The sequence below is a fragment of the Pelophylax lessonae genome (genome assembly GCF_965119305.1).
Source record: "Pelophylax lessonae genome assembly, chromosome: 13".
NCBI lineage: Eukaryota > Metazoa > Chordata > Amphibia > Anura > Ranidae > Pelophylax > Pelophylax lessonae.
In genome coordinates this window covers 208,078,310-208,095,311 of record NC_138780.1, presented here as the reverse complement: position 1 = coordinate 208,095,311, position 17,002 = coordinate 208,078,310, and the positions used below count along the sequence as shown (strand labels likewise).

Genomic DNA, 17,002 nt, shown 5'->3' with positions numbered 1-17,002 from the left:
CTCACAGGCTTGCTGTGCTAGGTGTCGGTCCAGGCTCCTAGGTGGATCCTGACCACATGGTTGCGATCTTTCCTTAGCCTGGACTGGCTCTGTGATATCAGCCAACAGCAGGTTTCCACCCGCTGTCAGGTGAAAACTGGTCACTAGTGCAGAAAAAAACTGCACACCTGCTGGACAGAAAAGTCCGGTCTAGACAAAGTTACAAATCCTTCAGAAGGTAAAAAAGATCCCTTATGTGTTTAACGGTTTTCTTTCCTAATTCTGATCCTATGTGACAGCAAGGGTGAGTCTTATTAAACTATTGTGCTGGAAGAACGATCACCGACAGCTCCAGGTCCCATCGCAACAACCTGGAGCCAATAGAACGGCCTCCTGGTCACACTGACAGTCACTGGTTAAGATTAATATGTATTGATACACATTATGTGTAATGAACATATAAATTAATAATATTGCCAGCACTAGAATATTTCTTTAAACCCAAACTAGATTAGTGCGATAGCTAAAAAATATTTAGATCACTATTAGTGAATAAATGAAGTTACTAAAATACCGTATTCATCAGCGTAGAACACGTACCTTAATTTTAAGAGGGAAGATTTGGGGGACAAAAAAAAAATTTAAATAAAGAACTTTGAAGTGCCCATCGGTGCAGCCTTGGTCAGTGGCCCATCGGTGCAGCCTTGGTCAGTGGCCCATCGGTGCAGCCTTGGTCAGTGGCCCATCGGTGCAGCCTTGGTCAGTGGCCCATCGGTGCAGCCTTGGTCAGTGGCCCATCGGTGCAGCCTTGGTCAGTGGCCCATCGGTGCAGCCTTGGTCAGTGGCCCATCGGTGCAGCCTTGGTCAGTGGCCCATCGGTGCAGCCTTGGTCAGTGGCCCATCAGCCACCTCACCATTTCATGTTGATTAGAGCCACCCGATTACACAGAGCAGGGATCTCCTGCTTACTCGGCCACACTTAAATGAAGTCCCGCCTCCTGGACTGGCTTCTATGACGGAGGCCACATGTCCCGGCATTGAACCAGTGTGATGTTTATCATAGGAGCCGTCAGTCCAAGAGGGGGGGGGGGGAACTTCATATAACAGAGGCCGCCGAGTAGGTGCGTGATCTACCCCCCCCCCCCCCCCCCCTCTGTGTAATCTGGCGGCGCTCCCCTCCTCCGAGGCAGCCCGGTGGAAAATATTGGTGTATACGCACACATTTTGTTTTCAGGGGGAAAAGCGTGTTATACACTGATAAATACGGTAGGTTTTAAATTGAATTAAAAGGACTGCTGCATCTAAACCACCAATCCGGATGTGTAATAAACTCCAATAAAAGAATATTCCAAGTGTGCTGTAAGTTCAGCGCCCTTTAGAATACTGGAATATTATTTTGAGGTTCCTTTCCCATGATATAACAGCAGATTTTTCTGCCTATGATGGCCATGTATGCAGAAACGCATCAGCTGTCTTCCCTATGAAATGATCCTCAGAATTGTGGGAGGATCCCAGTGGCCGGTAATATGCTTTGTATACGGTTGTACTTGTTCCCAGAAAGAGAGGTTCACTGTGCGTTGTGGGGGGGTTCACTGTGCGTTGTGGGGGGGGGTTCACTGTGCGTTGTGGGGGGGGGGGGGGGGGGTTCACTGTGCGTTGTATATAGTGAGACAGAGTGGGTTTAGCAAGCAGCCGGCAACCTGAGGTGTTCATATACTAAAATTCCTTTGCATATCCCTGACATAGAGAGACGCTGATGCGTTTTGGCCCAAAGCTTATTCTCCCTGTAGCAAACTGCGGCACTCCAGCTGTTGCAAAACTACAAATCCCATCATACCTGTGGCTGTCATTCTTGCTATGATACCTCATGGGACTTGTAGTTCTGCAACATCTGGAGAGCCACAGTTTACATATTCCTGCTCTTATGTAATCACCTTGTAGCAAGTTAAGGAATTTTCATATGGATGCCTCAAGTTGCTGCCTGCTTTTGTCACTTTTTAGTGTCTGTAGCGTATGGGAGGCACAGCCTCTGCGCAGAGAGAGAGAGGCCTAGCCTCTGCGCAGAGAGAGAGAGAGGCCTAGCCTCTGCGCAGAGAGAGAGAGAGGGAGACCTAGCCTCTGCGCAGAGAGAGAGAGAGGGAGACCTAGCCTCGCTTATCCGTTTTGGGAGAATGGGTTGAGCTGTGACCTTTGTTATCATATGGATGTTGCTGTTAAAATTCCTCTGTTTTCCTAAATGCAGTGAATAGTTCTGGTATTTTGTGATAATTTATCGTTAGATCCGTGAAGTTTGGAATGCGTATGAACTGGATCTGGTCAACTATCAAAACAAATGTCGCTTGATCCGCGGTTGGGACGATCTGTTCAACAAAGTCAAGGAGCACATCAACAGCGTTTCGGCCATGAAGCTCTCACCTTACTACAAGGTAGGACTTTGTTTTCTGAATCACCTCTGCACATTGTTACGCGTTTCATCATTTCCTCCGCTGACTCGGTTTGCGGTCTTTGTACATATCAGGTGTTTGAAGAAGATGCTCTGAGCTGGGAGGACAAGCTGAACCGGATCATGGCTCTGTTCGATGTTTGGATCGATGTGCAGAGGCGCTGGGTGTACCTGGAAGGGATCTTCACCGGCAGCGCGGATATCAAACACCTTCTTCCTGTGGAAACGCAGCGATTCCAGAGGTACTACTCCTCTCATGGTGGGGGGATGATGGGTGTATTCTGCTTGGAGCAGAGTTCTGATTTTGTTCCTTTTGTCTCTCCAGTATCAGCACAGAGTTCTTGTCCCTCATGAAGAAAGTTACCAAGTCTCCATTGGTCATGGATGTCCTGAACATTCAGGGAGTGCAGAGATCGCTGGAAAGGTTGGCTGACTTACTGGGAAAGATCCAGAAGGCACTGGGAGAATATCTGGAGAGGGAAAGATCCTCCTTCCCCCGGTAAGTGCGGTTTGTACATTGGCAGTCAGTCTGAGGGCGGCCGGTGTTACTTTGTTTCTGGTTGTTCAATGTTCATATTGTGTGGTCACAATCTGACACGAGGGGGGGGGGGGGGGCAGGTATGTACGCCTGGCAATATACTACACCCTTAGCTACTTGTTATACAGAGACACTAAACTGACTACAGGTATACTGCAGCAGGCTGGCTCGGCTGCGCCAACCACCATAACTGGGGGGCCCAAGGGGAGGGTGCTCGGGGGGTGCCCCTGAGTTAACCCCTTCCCTGCCAGTGTCAGTACAGTGACAGTGCATATTTTTAGCGCTTATTACTGTAGTGATGTCACTGGTCCCCCCAAAAATGTCAGTGAGGGGTCCAATCTGTCCGCCGCAATGTCGCAGTGCCCCCAAAAATCTTGGGGTCCGCTGCAATGTTGCAGACCCCTTAAAAATCACTGATTGCTGCCATTACTAGTAAAAAAAATAAAAATGACATAAATCTTTCCCCTAGTTTGTAGACCCGATTTTTTTAACTTTTTTGTGCAAACCAATCAAAATGTTTGTTGGGATTTTTTTTTTTTTTTTTTGTACTTTTTTTTTTTTTTTCTTGGGAATGTTATATAGCAGAATGTGTGAAAAACATTTTTTTTTTTTTTTTTCTCAAAAAAGAAAACACACCTTTTCAACCACTTCAGTTCCAGAAGGTTTTACCCCCCCTTAATGAACAGGCCATTTTTTGACTTGACACTGCGTTACTTTGACAATTGCGCAGTCGTGTGACGCTGTACCCAAAAAACTGAATTCTTTTTTTTTTTTTTTTTTTCCCCACAAATAGCGCTTTCTTTTGGTGCTATTTGATCACCTCTACAGTTTTTTTCTTCTTTTCTGCTATATAACACAGCCAATAAAAAAAAAAATCGAATTTTTCTCATTGTTTTTAGGCTAATTTGTATTCTGCTACATATTGGGATTATTTTTTTTTTTAAAAACAAAAATAAGTGTATATTGATTGGTTTGCCCAAAAGTCATTGCGTCTACAATCTAGGAAATAGATTTGTGTGTGGGGTATGTATGCATTGCGGCCGACAAATCTGACACTTAACTGACACTTTTTTAAAGCGGAGTTCCAGCCATTTACTCACCTGTCCAACGGTCCAGCGATGCGGCCGCCAGAAGCCTCGATCCTCTCCCTCGGCGCTGACATCACTGCTGTGGGCACCCGGCTGTTACAGTTTGCGGCTTCACAGCCGGGTACCCACTGCGCGAGTCGCGCTGCGCGCCGTGATTGGCCGGCAATCTTCTGGGACCTCTGACGTGTCCCAGAAGATTGCAGGGAGGGAGGGGGAGAGGAGAACTTCCGCTCAGGGCGGCGCTCCGAGCGGAAGTGGGAGCGGGTACCTGTCAAAACTAGGTACCCGCTCCCCCCCCCAAAAAATGACATGCCAAATGTGGCATGTCGGGGGGTCAGGACTCCCTAAAGCGGAAGTTCCACTTTTGGGTGGAACTCCGCTTTAAGGAAACCAGTGACATTACTACAGTAATCAGTGCTTAAAATATGCACTCACTGTACTGACACTCTCAGGGAAGGGGTTAACACCAGGGGTGATCAAAGGGTTAAGTGTCCCTAGAAGGTGCTTTCTAACTGTGTGGGGGATGGGTTTGCTGCATGAACAGAGACCTGTGTTCCTGAATAGGAGGATCCCTGTGTTCACCTCTAACAGACCTTCATTCTGTCTTGTTTACATCAGCAGACCGCCGTTCCGTCTCTCTGCGGAGCGATTGCGGGATGGCCGGCGGACATCACGTCCGCTAGACCCACTGATTGGCTCCCCCTGTGGCCAATCAGCGCGCTCCCCTGCTGGCTATTGTGCAAAATGACGCACAGGTACATCGTTTGGTGCATTACAGCTGACCTGCCGCGGTATATGTACTTGCGCCGGTCGGCAGGTGGTTAATGGTGGATAGCCGGTAAACAAGGTGTTCAAATTTATTGCAAAATCTATCAAAAAGAAAATGAAACTGTCCGGACATTCACTGTATTTTCCTCATGAAGAGGATACTGTCAGCAAATCACAGCACCCGATACAAATTCAGGTTTGGGACAGGAGGACCCTCATTCATAGTTTTTATTTCACTCTTTAGGTTCTACTTTGTTGGAGACGAGGATCTCCTTGAAATTATTGGCAACAGTAAGAACGTTCCCAAGCTGCAAAAACATTTCAAGAAGATGTTTGCCGGAGTGTCGAGTATCATCCTGAATGAGGAGAGCTCCATCGTTCTCGGGATCTCCTCCAGGGAAGGAGAGGAGGTACGATCGATGCCTAGGCACACTCTATATTTGTGTTTTCTGTATTGTAGATCGATCAGTGCTGCTGATAAATAGGAATTCCTGTTCAGCCATAACTTTTCTACGAATACTCCATCATTCAACGCCCTTTACAACCGGGCTCGGCAAATCCCAGGCGCCAGGTCATTACAACCGGGCTCGGCAAATCCCAGGCGCCAGGTCATTACAACCGGGCTCGGCAAATCCCAGGCGCCAGGTCATTACAACCGGGCTCGGCAAATCCCAGGCGCCAGGTCCTAATTGTGACTAGAAACCCCCTACTGGCGCCTTGCCCTTTTTCAGCTATCTACGGTTGGCACCAGGCGTGAGCATAGAGTGCAAACGATTGGCCGTGACGCATGTAGAATGAGGATTTGAGCTAAGCATGCAGATTAGCGGTTGATATTTATGGGGGGGATTTTTGCTAGTAGTGGTGATTAGGGGCATTTGTGCTAGAAGGGGAAATTGGGCTTGGGGGAGGGGGTGCTAGAAAAGGTAATGTGGTGGTAGGGGTAGTGCTAGGAGGATGGTTATTTTATATATATATATATATATATATATATATATATATATATATATATATATATATATATATATATATATATATATTTATATAATATATATATATATATATATATATTATATAAAATATTGCACACACGAATGTGTGCCTTTTTTTTGTTTCTAATTTAAACTAAATGGGTTGTTTTGCAATTCCTTTAAGGAAAAAAACTGAGGCTGAGGCTGCACGATCAATGTACTTTTTTTTTTTTTTTTTTTTTTGAATGGCGCTATAAAGGATCAATGTATATTTTGAGTCCCACACTAACATTACAGGATCCATGCAGAATTTATGGAAGTATAAAAGTCGAGGTGCAGGTGGGGAAGGTTTAGGAGGTTCAGGTAGGGAGGGGGGAGGTTGTTTGAGGTTCAGGTGGGGGGGGGGGGGAGGTTGTTTATGAGGTGCAGGTGGGGAGGGAGGTTGTTTATGAGGTGCAGGTGGGAGGGGGAGGTTGTTTGAGGTGCAGGTGGGGAGGGAGGTTGTTTATGAGGTGCAGGTGGGGGGGAGGATTATGAAGCCATTTAAATATGGAATCTACAACCATCTCTGTTCTCCAGGTGATGTTCAAGACTCCGGTGTCCATCACCGAACACCCAAAGATCAATGAATGGCTGACGCTGGTGGAGAAGGAGATGAGGGTCACTTTGGCCAAGCTGTTGGCTGAATCTGTGACTGAAGTGGAGATATTTGGAAAGTCCACGGCCATCGATTCCGCTACGTATATCTCATGGATCGATAAGTACCAGGTAGGTTCTCTCTGATCTCTTACTACACAGCTCGGGGTGGGGGATGGGTGCCTTTTTGTTTCTAGTAGAGATGGACTCTGATCTTTCTTAGGTTTGTATGTATAGGTACCGCTGCCGATTGGCAAGTGGTTAAAGCGGAGTTCCGGCCTCAGAAACGACTTTGGGCCGTCCGCTTGCTGACATTCACCTACAAAAGAAATGGATAGTCCCGAATTTATTTATTTTCTTCTTTACTTGCCTTGTTTTAGAAGAAAATATACTCACCTTCCTTCTACTTCCTCCCGCGGCCCGCGCCGTCACTTCCTGCTTGCATTGATTCCTGGGAGATGAACGTCATCACTCCCAGCAATCAATGCACCAGCCCTGCTCGTCACTTCCGGTGCAGGCGCGTCATTCCCCGTTAAACGGCTTCTGTGCATGCCCAGGGAATGACGCGCCTGCACCGGAACGGACGAGCGGGGCCGGTGCAGTGCATTCTGGGAGAAGAGGACGCTCCGGCTTCAGCTGCCCACACCTGAGATGGCAGCGCTGGACAACACCTTTTCAAGGTAAGTATTTCTTCTAAAAGGTAAGTGAACCCGGGGACAGTTCATTGTGGAATGTACCAGCCCTGACTGTCCCGGGGGGATTTTATTGAAAAAGTTTCCGAGGCCGGAACTCCGCTTTAAGCAGTAAATAAAACAAGCTGGATCTTCATGTTGACTCATGCAGGGCCTCCTGATAGTCGGAACAGTGTGGGGGGGATGCCCCGCACAAACCGGAACAGAGTGGGGGGGGATGCCCCGCACAAACCGGAACAGAGTGGGGGGGGGATGCCCCTCACAAACCGGAACAGAGAGGGGGAGGGGATGCCCCGCACAAACCAGAACAGAGAGGGGGGGAGGGGATGCCCCGCACAAACCAGAACAGAGAGGGGGGGGGGGATGCCCCGCACAAACCAGAACAGAGTGGGGGGGGGGGATGCCCCGCACAAACCAGAACAGAGTGGGGGGGGTGGATGCCCCGCACAAACCGGAACAGAGTGGGGGGGGATGCCCCGCACAAACCGGAACAGAGTGGGGGGGGGATGCCCCTCACAAACCGGAACAGAGAGGGGGAGGGGATGCCCCGCACAAACCAGAACAGAGAGGGGGGGAGGGGATGCCCCGCACAAACCAGAACAGAGAGGGGGGGGGGGGATGCCCCGCACAAACCAGAACAGAGTGGGGGGGGGGGATGCCCCGCACAAACCAGAACAGAGTGGGGGGGGGGGATGCCCCGCACAAACCAGAACAGAGTGGGGGGGGGGGATGCCCCGCACAAACCAGAACAGAGTGGGGGGGGGGGGATGCCCCGCACAAACCAGAACAGAGAGGGGGGGGATGCCCCGCACAAACCAGAACAGAGGGGGGGGGGATGCCCCACACAAACCAGAACAGAGAGGTGGGGGTGGGGATGCCCCGCCTTAACCAGAACAGAGAGGGGGGGGGGATGCCCCGCACAAACCAGAACAGAGAGGGGGGGGATGCCCCGCACAAACCAGAACAGAGAGGTGGGGGTGGGGATGCCCCGCCTTAACCAGAACAGAGAGTGGGGGGGGGATGCCCCGCTCAAACCAGAACAGAGTGGGTGGGTGGGGATGCCCCCCACAAACTGGAATGCAAATGATCTCCTGAAGTTTTATTGCTCACCTTTCTCTATGGGTGAACTCTCATAAACACAAATCTATAATTTTATTGGTTTCTTTGTACCTTTTTTTCTTGTAGGCTCAGCTGGTTGTCCTCTCGGCTCAGATTGCCTGGTCAGAGAACGTGGAGTCTGCGCTCACCATCATGTCCAATGGCGGAGGGAGTGACTTGGGTCCTATGCAGTCTGTCCTGACCAATGTGGAGGCTACGCTGACTGTCTTGGCGGATTCTGTGCTGATGGAACAGCCGCCATTGCGTAGAAGAAAGCTCGAGCACCTGGTAATGGGCCCATATTACACACTAATGTGACCTTTTTTACTTTTTGAGTTTTTGTATATATATTAATATGCTTGATGTTTAACAGATCACAGAACTGGTGCACCAGAGGGACGTTACAAGGTCTCTGATGAAGCTCAAGGTGGACAACTCCAAGTCCTTCGAGTGGCTGAGCCAGATGCGTTTCTACTTTGATCCAAAGCAGACGGACGTCCTCCAGCAACTTTCTATTCAGATGGCAAACGCCAAGTTTAATTACGGGTTTGAGTACCTGGGAGTGCAGGACAAACTGGTACAGACCCCACTAACCGATCGATGCTATCTGACCATGACCCAGGCTCTGGAGGCCAGGCTGGGGGGGTCTCCCTTCGGTGAGTATATTGTGCCATATCATGTATAGCAATGTACAATGCGGTGCTCATTTTGCAGCTTTGTAACTTCCCTGTCCTTTAATCAGGCCCTGCCGGTACTGGAAAAACCGAGTCGGTCAAGGCCCTCGGACACCAACTTGGGCGCTTCGTCCTCGTATTCAACTGCGATGAAACCTTCGACTTCCAGGTAAATTCAGTCTTCTCTTTTGTAACTCCAATTGTGAACTAGATCTGTTTTTGCTGTAACTTCTCTTCTTTCTTTGTAGGCAATGGGCCGGATCTTTGTTGGCTTGTGCCAGGTCGGAGCGTGGGGCTGCTTTGATGAATTCAACAGATTGGAGGAACGCATGCTGTCTGCAGTCTCACAGCAAGTGCAATGTATCCAGGAGGCCCTGAGGGAGCACTCCGATCCAAACCGAGACAAGAGTGAGTGTGGGGTGGTGGGCCAAACCGAGACAATAGTGAGTGTGGGGTGGGGGGCCAAACCGAGACAATAGTGAGTGTGGGGTGGTGGGGCAAACTGAGACAAGAGTGAGTGTGTGGGGTGGTGGGGCAAACCGAGACAAGAGTGAGTGTGGGGTGGTGGGGCAAACCGAGACAAGAGTGAGTGTGGGGTGGTGGGGCAAACCAAGAAAGCACGGGTGCCGACTTGTAAAACTGCTTTCCATGGGAGCATTTGGGGGGGGGATGTTGCTGTGCTGGCTTGGTGAGGGACCCCAGAAGAGCATCAGTGCTGCTCTGTGCAAAACCATTAAATAAATCAGGCAAATATAGCCTAGCAAACGGAGTACATGGGCATGAAGAAGGGGTTGTAGCCGGATGATCTGCAGCTGCAGGCATCACTCCGGTACCGTTTTTAGAGCCAGCGGTCAGATTTCAGGAGATATCAGCTGATGCAGCTCGGCAGTTATCTCAGCGTTATTTCCCCCCCTCCGTCCCACCAGGTCTGCCGGCTGGTTGGAGTCCTTCGATCGTGTGTCCGATCATGTAACTTGGAAGCAACGTGTACCGTAGTTTGTCGCCGTTCCACGAGTGTGTGCTATTTTAACCACTTAAGCCCCGGAAGATTTTACCTCCTTCCTGACCAGGCCCTATTTTGCGATTCGGCACTGCGTGACTTTAACGGACAATTGCGCGGTCGTGCGACGCTGTACCCAAATTAAATTGACGTCCTTTTTTTTTTTCCCACAAACAGAGCTTTCTTTTGGTATTTGATCACCTGTGCGATTTTTACTTTTTGCGCTATAAACATAAAAAGAGCGACAATTTTGAAAAAATAACAATATTTTTCACATTTTATTTATATAAAAATCCCCCAAAAAAATGTAAAAATCAAAATTTTTTTAACATTTTTGGCCAATTTGTTTTCTGCTACATACGTTTTTTTAAAAAAAATCGCAATAAGCGTCTTTTGGTTTGCGCAAAAGTTATTGCGTTTACGAACTAATGGAAAGATGTCATTTTTATTGTTTTTTTTTTTTTTTTTTTTAACGAGTAATGGCGGCGATCTGAGGTTTTTTTTTTTTTTTTTTTGCGGCGGACAGATCGGACCCCTAACTGACATTTTTGACACTTTTGGGGGTACCAGTGACATTACTGCAGTAATCAGTGCTATAAATATGCACTGTCACTGTAATAATGACACTGGCAGGGAAGGGGTTAACTTAGAGATGCAGGGGTTAAGTGTGTCCCTAGGGGGCGGGTTTCTAACTGTAAAGGGGTGTGGCTAGTGATGTAACCACATAGACATACGATCCTACATAGCAGTATCATATGATCTCTGCAGTTACACCAGGGAGAATGACAGACGGCTTTAACATCACCGCCTGCCTTTCTCCCTCTCCAGCGGGAGATCGCGAGTGACCGGTGGACATCGGAGCCACCGGTCACACGCGCGGACATGTTAGGGAACGAGTGGGGTCAGGAGCGCGCCTCCGGCGGCGTGCGCTCGCCCCCTAGAGGCTCTCAGGCCTATGTCACTTTGCCTGTACGGGGCTGACCGTCGCAGTAAATGTACTTGCGGCGGTCGGCAAGTGGTTAAACCGTAACATGTTGTGGGTATCTATTTAGTTGGTGTGACATCTTTCACAATACATATAAAAATTTGGCCAACTTTACTGTTTTTTAATTTTTTTTTTTTTTTTTTTACATTCAGTGAAATTTATTTTTCCCCCAAAAAATTGCGTTTTGAAAGACCGCTGCGCAAATACTGCGTGACAAAAAAAATATTGTGTCAGAAAAAGGTTTGGTCCCTAAGTGGGTAAATTGGTTTGCAAAGTTGAGATGGTAAAATGAATTGTACTGTTGGAGTATTGACAGTTGTGTTTTTTTTTCAGGTCTCACGGTCACATGTGAACTGCTGAACAAGCAAGTAAAGGTCAGCCCCGACATGGCGATCTTTATTACCATGAACCCGGGATATGCCGGAAGATCCAACCTGCCTGACAACTTGAAAAAGTTATTCCGCAGCTTGGCCATGACGAAACCGGACCGCCAGCTGATTGCGCAGGTCATGCTGTACTCTCAGGGTTTCCGCACAGCAGAAATTCTCGCCAACAAGATTGTTCCTTTCTTCAAGTGAGTTATTTGGATTATTTCCTCTTTGGGTCTGATTTAGACGGCTTTCCTCCATGCAGAGCTGCTGGCAGAGGGATGTGCATGCAGGCAGCCCATAGAAATGGGAGCACATGTTCTCCTATGTCTCCCCGGCGTGTCCTCCCCCTATGTCTCTCCGGCGTGTTCTCCCCCTATGTCTCCCCGGCGTGTTCTCCCCCTATGTCTCCCCGGCGTGTTCTCCCCCTATGTCTCCCCGGCGTGTTCTCCCCCTATGTCTCCCCGGCGTGTTCTCCCCCTATGTCTCCCCGGCGTGTTCTCCCCCTATGTCTCCCCGGCGTGTCCTCCCCCCCTATGTCTCCCACCGGCGTGTCCTCCCCCCCTATGTCTCCCACCGGCGTGTCCTCCCCCCCTATGTCTCCCACCGGCGTGTTCTCCCCCCCTATGTCTCCCACCGGCGTGTTCTCCCCCCCTATGTCTCCCACCGGCGTGTTCTCCCCTCCTATGTCTCCCACCGGCGTGTTCTCCCCTCCTATGTCTCCCACCGGCGTGTTCTCCCCTCCTATGTCTCCCCGGCGTGTTCTCCCCTCCTGTGTCCTCTTCCACCCCCACCCCCGGCGCATCCTATTGTGTCTCTTCCCCCCCCCCCCCCCCCCCCCCACCGGGAGTTACTAAAATAGCAGGTGTTTTTTTTTTTTTTTTTTTTTTAGCCAAAAACTGCTAACGCTAAAAAAGCTGAAAACTCACTACAATGCTACTGGCGTTTTAGGACGTCCCATGTACACGAGGCCTGATAGTTCTATCATTATTAATGAGAACCTTTTAATAAACTATTTTACATCATGTCCAAATTTCCCCCCTGTAGGTTGTGTGATGAACAGCTGTCATCTCAGAGCCACTACGACTTTGGTCTGCGAGCTTTGAAGAGCGTCTTGGTGAGCGCTGGAAACGTCAAGAGAGAACGCATTCAGAAGATCAAAAAGGAGAAAGAGGAACGTGGCGAGGCTGCAGTTGAAGGAGAAGTTGCTGAACACTTGCCTGAGCAAGAGGTATGACTTTAATCAACATCCCCATTCTCGGCTTTATCGGCTGTCCTCTCTCCCCTTTTCGGCTTTGCCGGCCGTCCTCTCTCCCCTTTTCGGCTTTGCCGGCCGTCCTCTCTCCCCTTTTCGGCTTTGCCGGCCGTCCTCTCTCCCCTTTTCGGCTTTGCCGGCCCTCCTCTCTCCCCTTTTCGGCTTTGCCGGCCCTCCTCCTCTCCCCTTTTCGGCTTTGCCGGCCCTCCTCCTCTCCCCTTTTCGGCTTTGCCGGCCCTCCTCCTCTCCCCTTTTCGGCTTTGCCGGCCCTCCTCCTCTCCCCTTTTCGGCTTTGCCGGCCCTCCTCCTCTCCCCTTTTCGGCTTTGCCGGCCCTCCTCCTCTCCCCTTTTCGGCTTTGCCGGCCCTCCTCCTCTCCCCTTTTCGGCTTTGCCGGCCCTCCTCCTCTCCCCTTTTCGGCTTTGCCGGCCCTCCTCCTCTCCCCTTTTCGGCTTTGCCGGCCCTCCTCCTCTCCCCTTTTCGGCTTTGCCGGCCCTCCTCCTCTCCCCTTTTCGGCTTTGCCGGCCCTCCTCCTCTCCCCTTTTCGGCTTTGCCGGCCCTCCTCCTCTCCCCTTTTCGGCTTTGCCGGCCCTCCTCCTCTCCCCCTTCTTGGCTTGTGAAGATGTAAACCCAGCCAGCAGTTCAGTAATTTGTGAATATTTCTCTTCTGCAGATTCTGATTCAGAGTGTCTGTGAAACGATGGTGCCCAAGCTTGTGGCAGAGGACATCCCGCTTCTGTTCTCCCTCCTTTCCGATGTCTTCCCTGGCGTCCAATACCACCGCGGAGAAATGACCGCACTGCGGGAAGAGCTGAAGAAAGTTTGCCAGGAGATGTACCTGACCTATGGGGATGGAGAAGAAGTTGGCGGCATGTGGGTGGAGAAGGTAATGTAGTACAACTTTTATTTGCAGTGAGCACACCTATGTGTGTGTCCTGCGAATCGATGTCCCTGTGCATCGGCTGGGAGAAGTGGTTGTAGCGAGATGATCTGCAGCTGCAGGCGTCACTCCCGGTACTGTTCTTTAGAGCCGGCGGTTGGCTCTCAGAAGAGAACAGCCGTTCTGATTTGGGAGCCGCTTGGCCATTATCTCAGTCAGACCCGAGCAATCTGCTGGCTGGTTGGAGTCCCGAACAAAGTTGGATTCGGCTTTGATCAGGTCTCCGCTGTATTAACCCGGAAGTGGTGTCATGACGTCACTTCCGGTTTACTTGGCGGCTAAGGGTGCCGAATTTCAAAAACTGTCAGTATTCAAAAATGCAGATTTTAGGCATTTTGAATACATTGAAGGGAGGGGTTTGGACTTCAATGACAAAGCTGCAGAAAAGCATGTAGTGCGTTTAAAGCATTTTGCGTTTTTTAATCTGCCTAACAAATTGTCCAAAAGTGTTTAAAAACGCAAATCACGTGCGCAAAAATGCACTTTAGAACACACTGATCGCAAACTGCATAAATGTGAATCCAAGCACCAATCCAATCCAAATGGGAAAACAGGCACATCTAAGTATGCAGGCATCCGGGGTAAAGCCGTCCACATAGACCGTCCTCCGCACCGCCATCTTCATCATCCCTTCCCCGCTGTCCTCCACGAGTGATTAAAAGTCTCGCTTTCAGATCGCTCTACTGCAGGGTAGTCTTCCCAATCACAATTGCAGACAGACCATCTTCTGAACCACCGGCTCTCACCGATGTCAATGTGGACAGCTTTACCCCGGATACCTGCACACTTAAATGTGCCTCTTTAATCATCAACCATGTGAGTTGCTAAATGTTGTACCTTCATTAAATGTCCCCATACTGCTACACTTAGAGGCGCCTCTCTTCTTTTATACTCTGGAGCTCCTGCTGGATTTTGCTTCTAATCCCCTTGTGGAGGCGCCATTTGTGGATGGACATTTTATGATGACACAACCAATCACATTGCTAGAATCTTTGTATATGGACTATAAACTGAAGGATTTATGAATAAATGGTTGTGGAAGGAATCATCGGAGTTTCCATTATTTCTTATGGGAAAATTCACTTTCATGTTTCCAGAACGAATTTGTTTTTCTAAAAATATCCAACATGGGCAATTACTCTGATTGGATGGCTGCATGAAAATCTGCTGCTGCTTACCAATAGTGCAAAATTAGAAATCAAATTTGTTCAGAGTTTAACCCATGTATGGCCGGCTTAACGCTGGAAGTTGCATGACCTGTGTGGTATGTCACCAGTGCTACAGGTCTATGTGGGAGATATATATATATATATATATATATATATATATATATATATATATATATATATATATATATATATATATATATATATATATATATAGTAATTTATTATTTTTTTTTCTTAGGTTCTTCAACTCTACCAAATTACTCAAATCAACCACGGCCTGATGATGGTTGGCCCGTCTGGCAGTGGAAAGAGCATGGCCTGGAGGGTGTTGCTGAAAGCCTTGGAACGATTGGAAGGCGTAGAGGGAGTCGCTCACATCATTGATCCCAAAGCAATCAGTAAGGACCATCTGTACGGCACCTTGGATCCCAACACCAGAGAATGGACGGATGGGCTATTCACCCACGTTCTCAGAAAGTAAGTCTGTCAGGCCTATGATTCACCTATGATTCACCCAGGGAAAGCTCTAGACATGTCAGGTACTAGCTAGAAGTTAAAGCGGAGTTCCACTTAAGCTGATCTGCTTCCTCTCCCCTTTCAGTGCCCCATTTTGGCACCTTTCAGGGGGGGAGGGAACAGGTACCTGTTTTTTTGACAGGTACCCTTCCCCACTTCCTGGGAGTCAGCACGGCGGAGCTGTCCCTCAGAGTTTCGGCCCCCTCCTTTTTTCCTCCGCCGCTGGGCCAATTACAAAGCGCAGCGTGCTTTGCGCATGCGCAGTAGGGAATCAGCAGTGAAGCCGGAAGGTTTCCTTACTCTGGATGGCAGCCGCGGCAACCGAGAGCCGATACATAAATCTGCTTCGGGTGCTGACATTGCGGGCTCCCTGGACGGGTAAGTTCTACTTTTTAAAAGACAGCAGCTACAGGATTTGTAGCTGCTGACTTTATTTTTTTTTTTAAGGGTGGCAGAACTCTGCTTTAACATATCATCTTCTTCAATAGAGCAAATGGTAGACAGTGGTGCAAAGCGTAATCGGCCGTGAAATATGTGATTAAATGAATAAAAGTCCATAACATGGAGCTCATATAAAACACATCCTGGGAATGACTGCCCACCTCACCACGTGAGATTGTGTCACCGCTCCCTATTGGTTGTTCACTCACCAAATATAAATGCCAGAAAAACTGGCAGATACAGCAGAAGACCCCCCCTTAGGGGGTTAATGGTGATCCCAGTCGATATCCAAGCTCTGATGAAGCTCCATGATATAAACTGAGTGCGGGGGGGGGGATGAAAAATACCCATAGTGTGATACCAAAAAACTTTAAATACACCAAATAACTCATAAAATACTCACATTTGATGAATGCAAAGATGGCGTACATCAATCAGTAATGCTGACAGGTCCTGGACGCGGCGGACCGAGGAAAGATGAGCACCGTGTCTCACCTGAGCTCCTCACGATGCTCGAACGTCACTTCTGGGTACGCATAAGTAAACAAATCAAGTTTCCGTGCAGCCACGTCCCGACGTGTTTCGTCATTCCGACGTCCTGGAATCCCAGGACGAAGTCGGAATGATGAAACTCTGAATAAGACCTGTGAGCATTACTGATGTACATGCCATCTTTCCATTCATCAAATGTGAGCGTATTTTATAAGTTATTTGGTGTAGTAAAAGTTTACGGTGTCACGCTATGGGCATTTTTTGTCTCCCCTCACTCAGTTTTATCGTGGAGCTTCATTAGTGCTCGGATATTGATAGGGATCACCAGTAACCCCTAAGGGAGGGTCTTGTGCTATATCTGCCAGTTTTTCTGGCAATTTATATTTGGTGAATGAACAACCAATAGGGAGCGGTGACCCAATCTCACGCGGTGTGGTGGGCAGTCATTCCCAGGATGTGTTTTATAAGGACTTTTATTCATTTAATCGCGTCTTTCACAGGTGATTACGCTTTGCGACACTGTCTACCATATTATCTATTGAAGTAGATATGCTTTTTTTTTTTTTTTTTTTCAAAGTGGCAGCTGCTCATTATTTATCAATCAGACTTTTACCTATTTCTACAACTGTGATCGCTGAGGCGCAGTGGCGGGATCTATTAGTTAGGGCGTCCCTTGGGTAGATCCTGCGGTATTTTTACTGGGTAGAAGTTGGCCATACATGGCTCAGTTTTTTTTTTATTTTTATTGTTCAGCCAGTGGGCTGAAGGGGGGGGGGGGGGGGGAATTCCTCCATCCACACATTTAAGGTGGATGGGGGGGGGGGAAATCCTCCCCACTACGCTGATCTATTGTGACAGCGGGGGGTCGTTTTCCACCGTCCGAATACACAAATGAGTGCGGCAGTCACTGGTTGAGCAGCTTTTTTCCAACTGGTGCGTTCAAGATAATTTGAT

At 48.8% G+C, this 17,002-nt stretch overlaps 1 protein-coding gene across 3 annotated transcripts in view; it reads left to right on the top strand.

Annotated features, from left to right (window-relative positions):
- DYNC1H1 (dynein cytoplasmic 1 heavy chain 1) overlaps positions 1 to 17,002 on the top strand; it is a gene marked incomplete at its 5' end in the record, with an annotated part of 112,337 nt that overhangs the window by 30,220 nt on the left and 65,115 nt on the right. For all 3 annotated transcript variants that reach the window (XR_014226067.1, XM_082275242.1, XM_082275241.1), the window contains 13 exons: positions 2,259 to 2,405; positions 2,498 to 2,664; positions 2,748 to 2,921; positions 5,061 to 5,226; positions 6,364 to 6,552; positions 8,298 to 8,498; positions 8,584 to 8,866; positions 8,953 to 9,053; positions 9,133 to 9,292; positions 11,203 to 11,443; positions 12,285 to 12,468; positions 13,164 to 13,376; positions 14,838 to 15,076. Coding sequence is in view for 2 of the 3 variants with exons in the window: in XM_082275242.1 (XP_082131368.1) it covers positions 2,259 to 2,405; positions 2,498 to 2,664; positions 2,748 to 2,921; positions 5,061 to 5,226; positions 6,364 to 6,552; positions 8,298 to 8,498; positions 8,584 to 8,866; positions 8,953 to 9,053; positions 9,133 to 9,292; positions 11,203 to 11,443; positions 12,285 to 12,468; positions 13,164 to 13,376; positions 14,838 to 15,076 (2,465 nt within the window). The remainder of the gene's footprint in view (positions 1 to 2,258; positions 2,406 to 2,497; positions 2,665 to 2,747; positions 2,922 to 5,060; positions 5,227 to 6,363; positions 6,553 to 8,297; positions 8,499 to 8,583; positions 8,867 to 8,952; positions 9,054 to 9,132; positions 9,293 to 11,202; positions 11,444 to 12,284; positions 12,469 to 13,163; positions 13,377 to 14,837; positions 15,077 to 17,002) is intronic.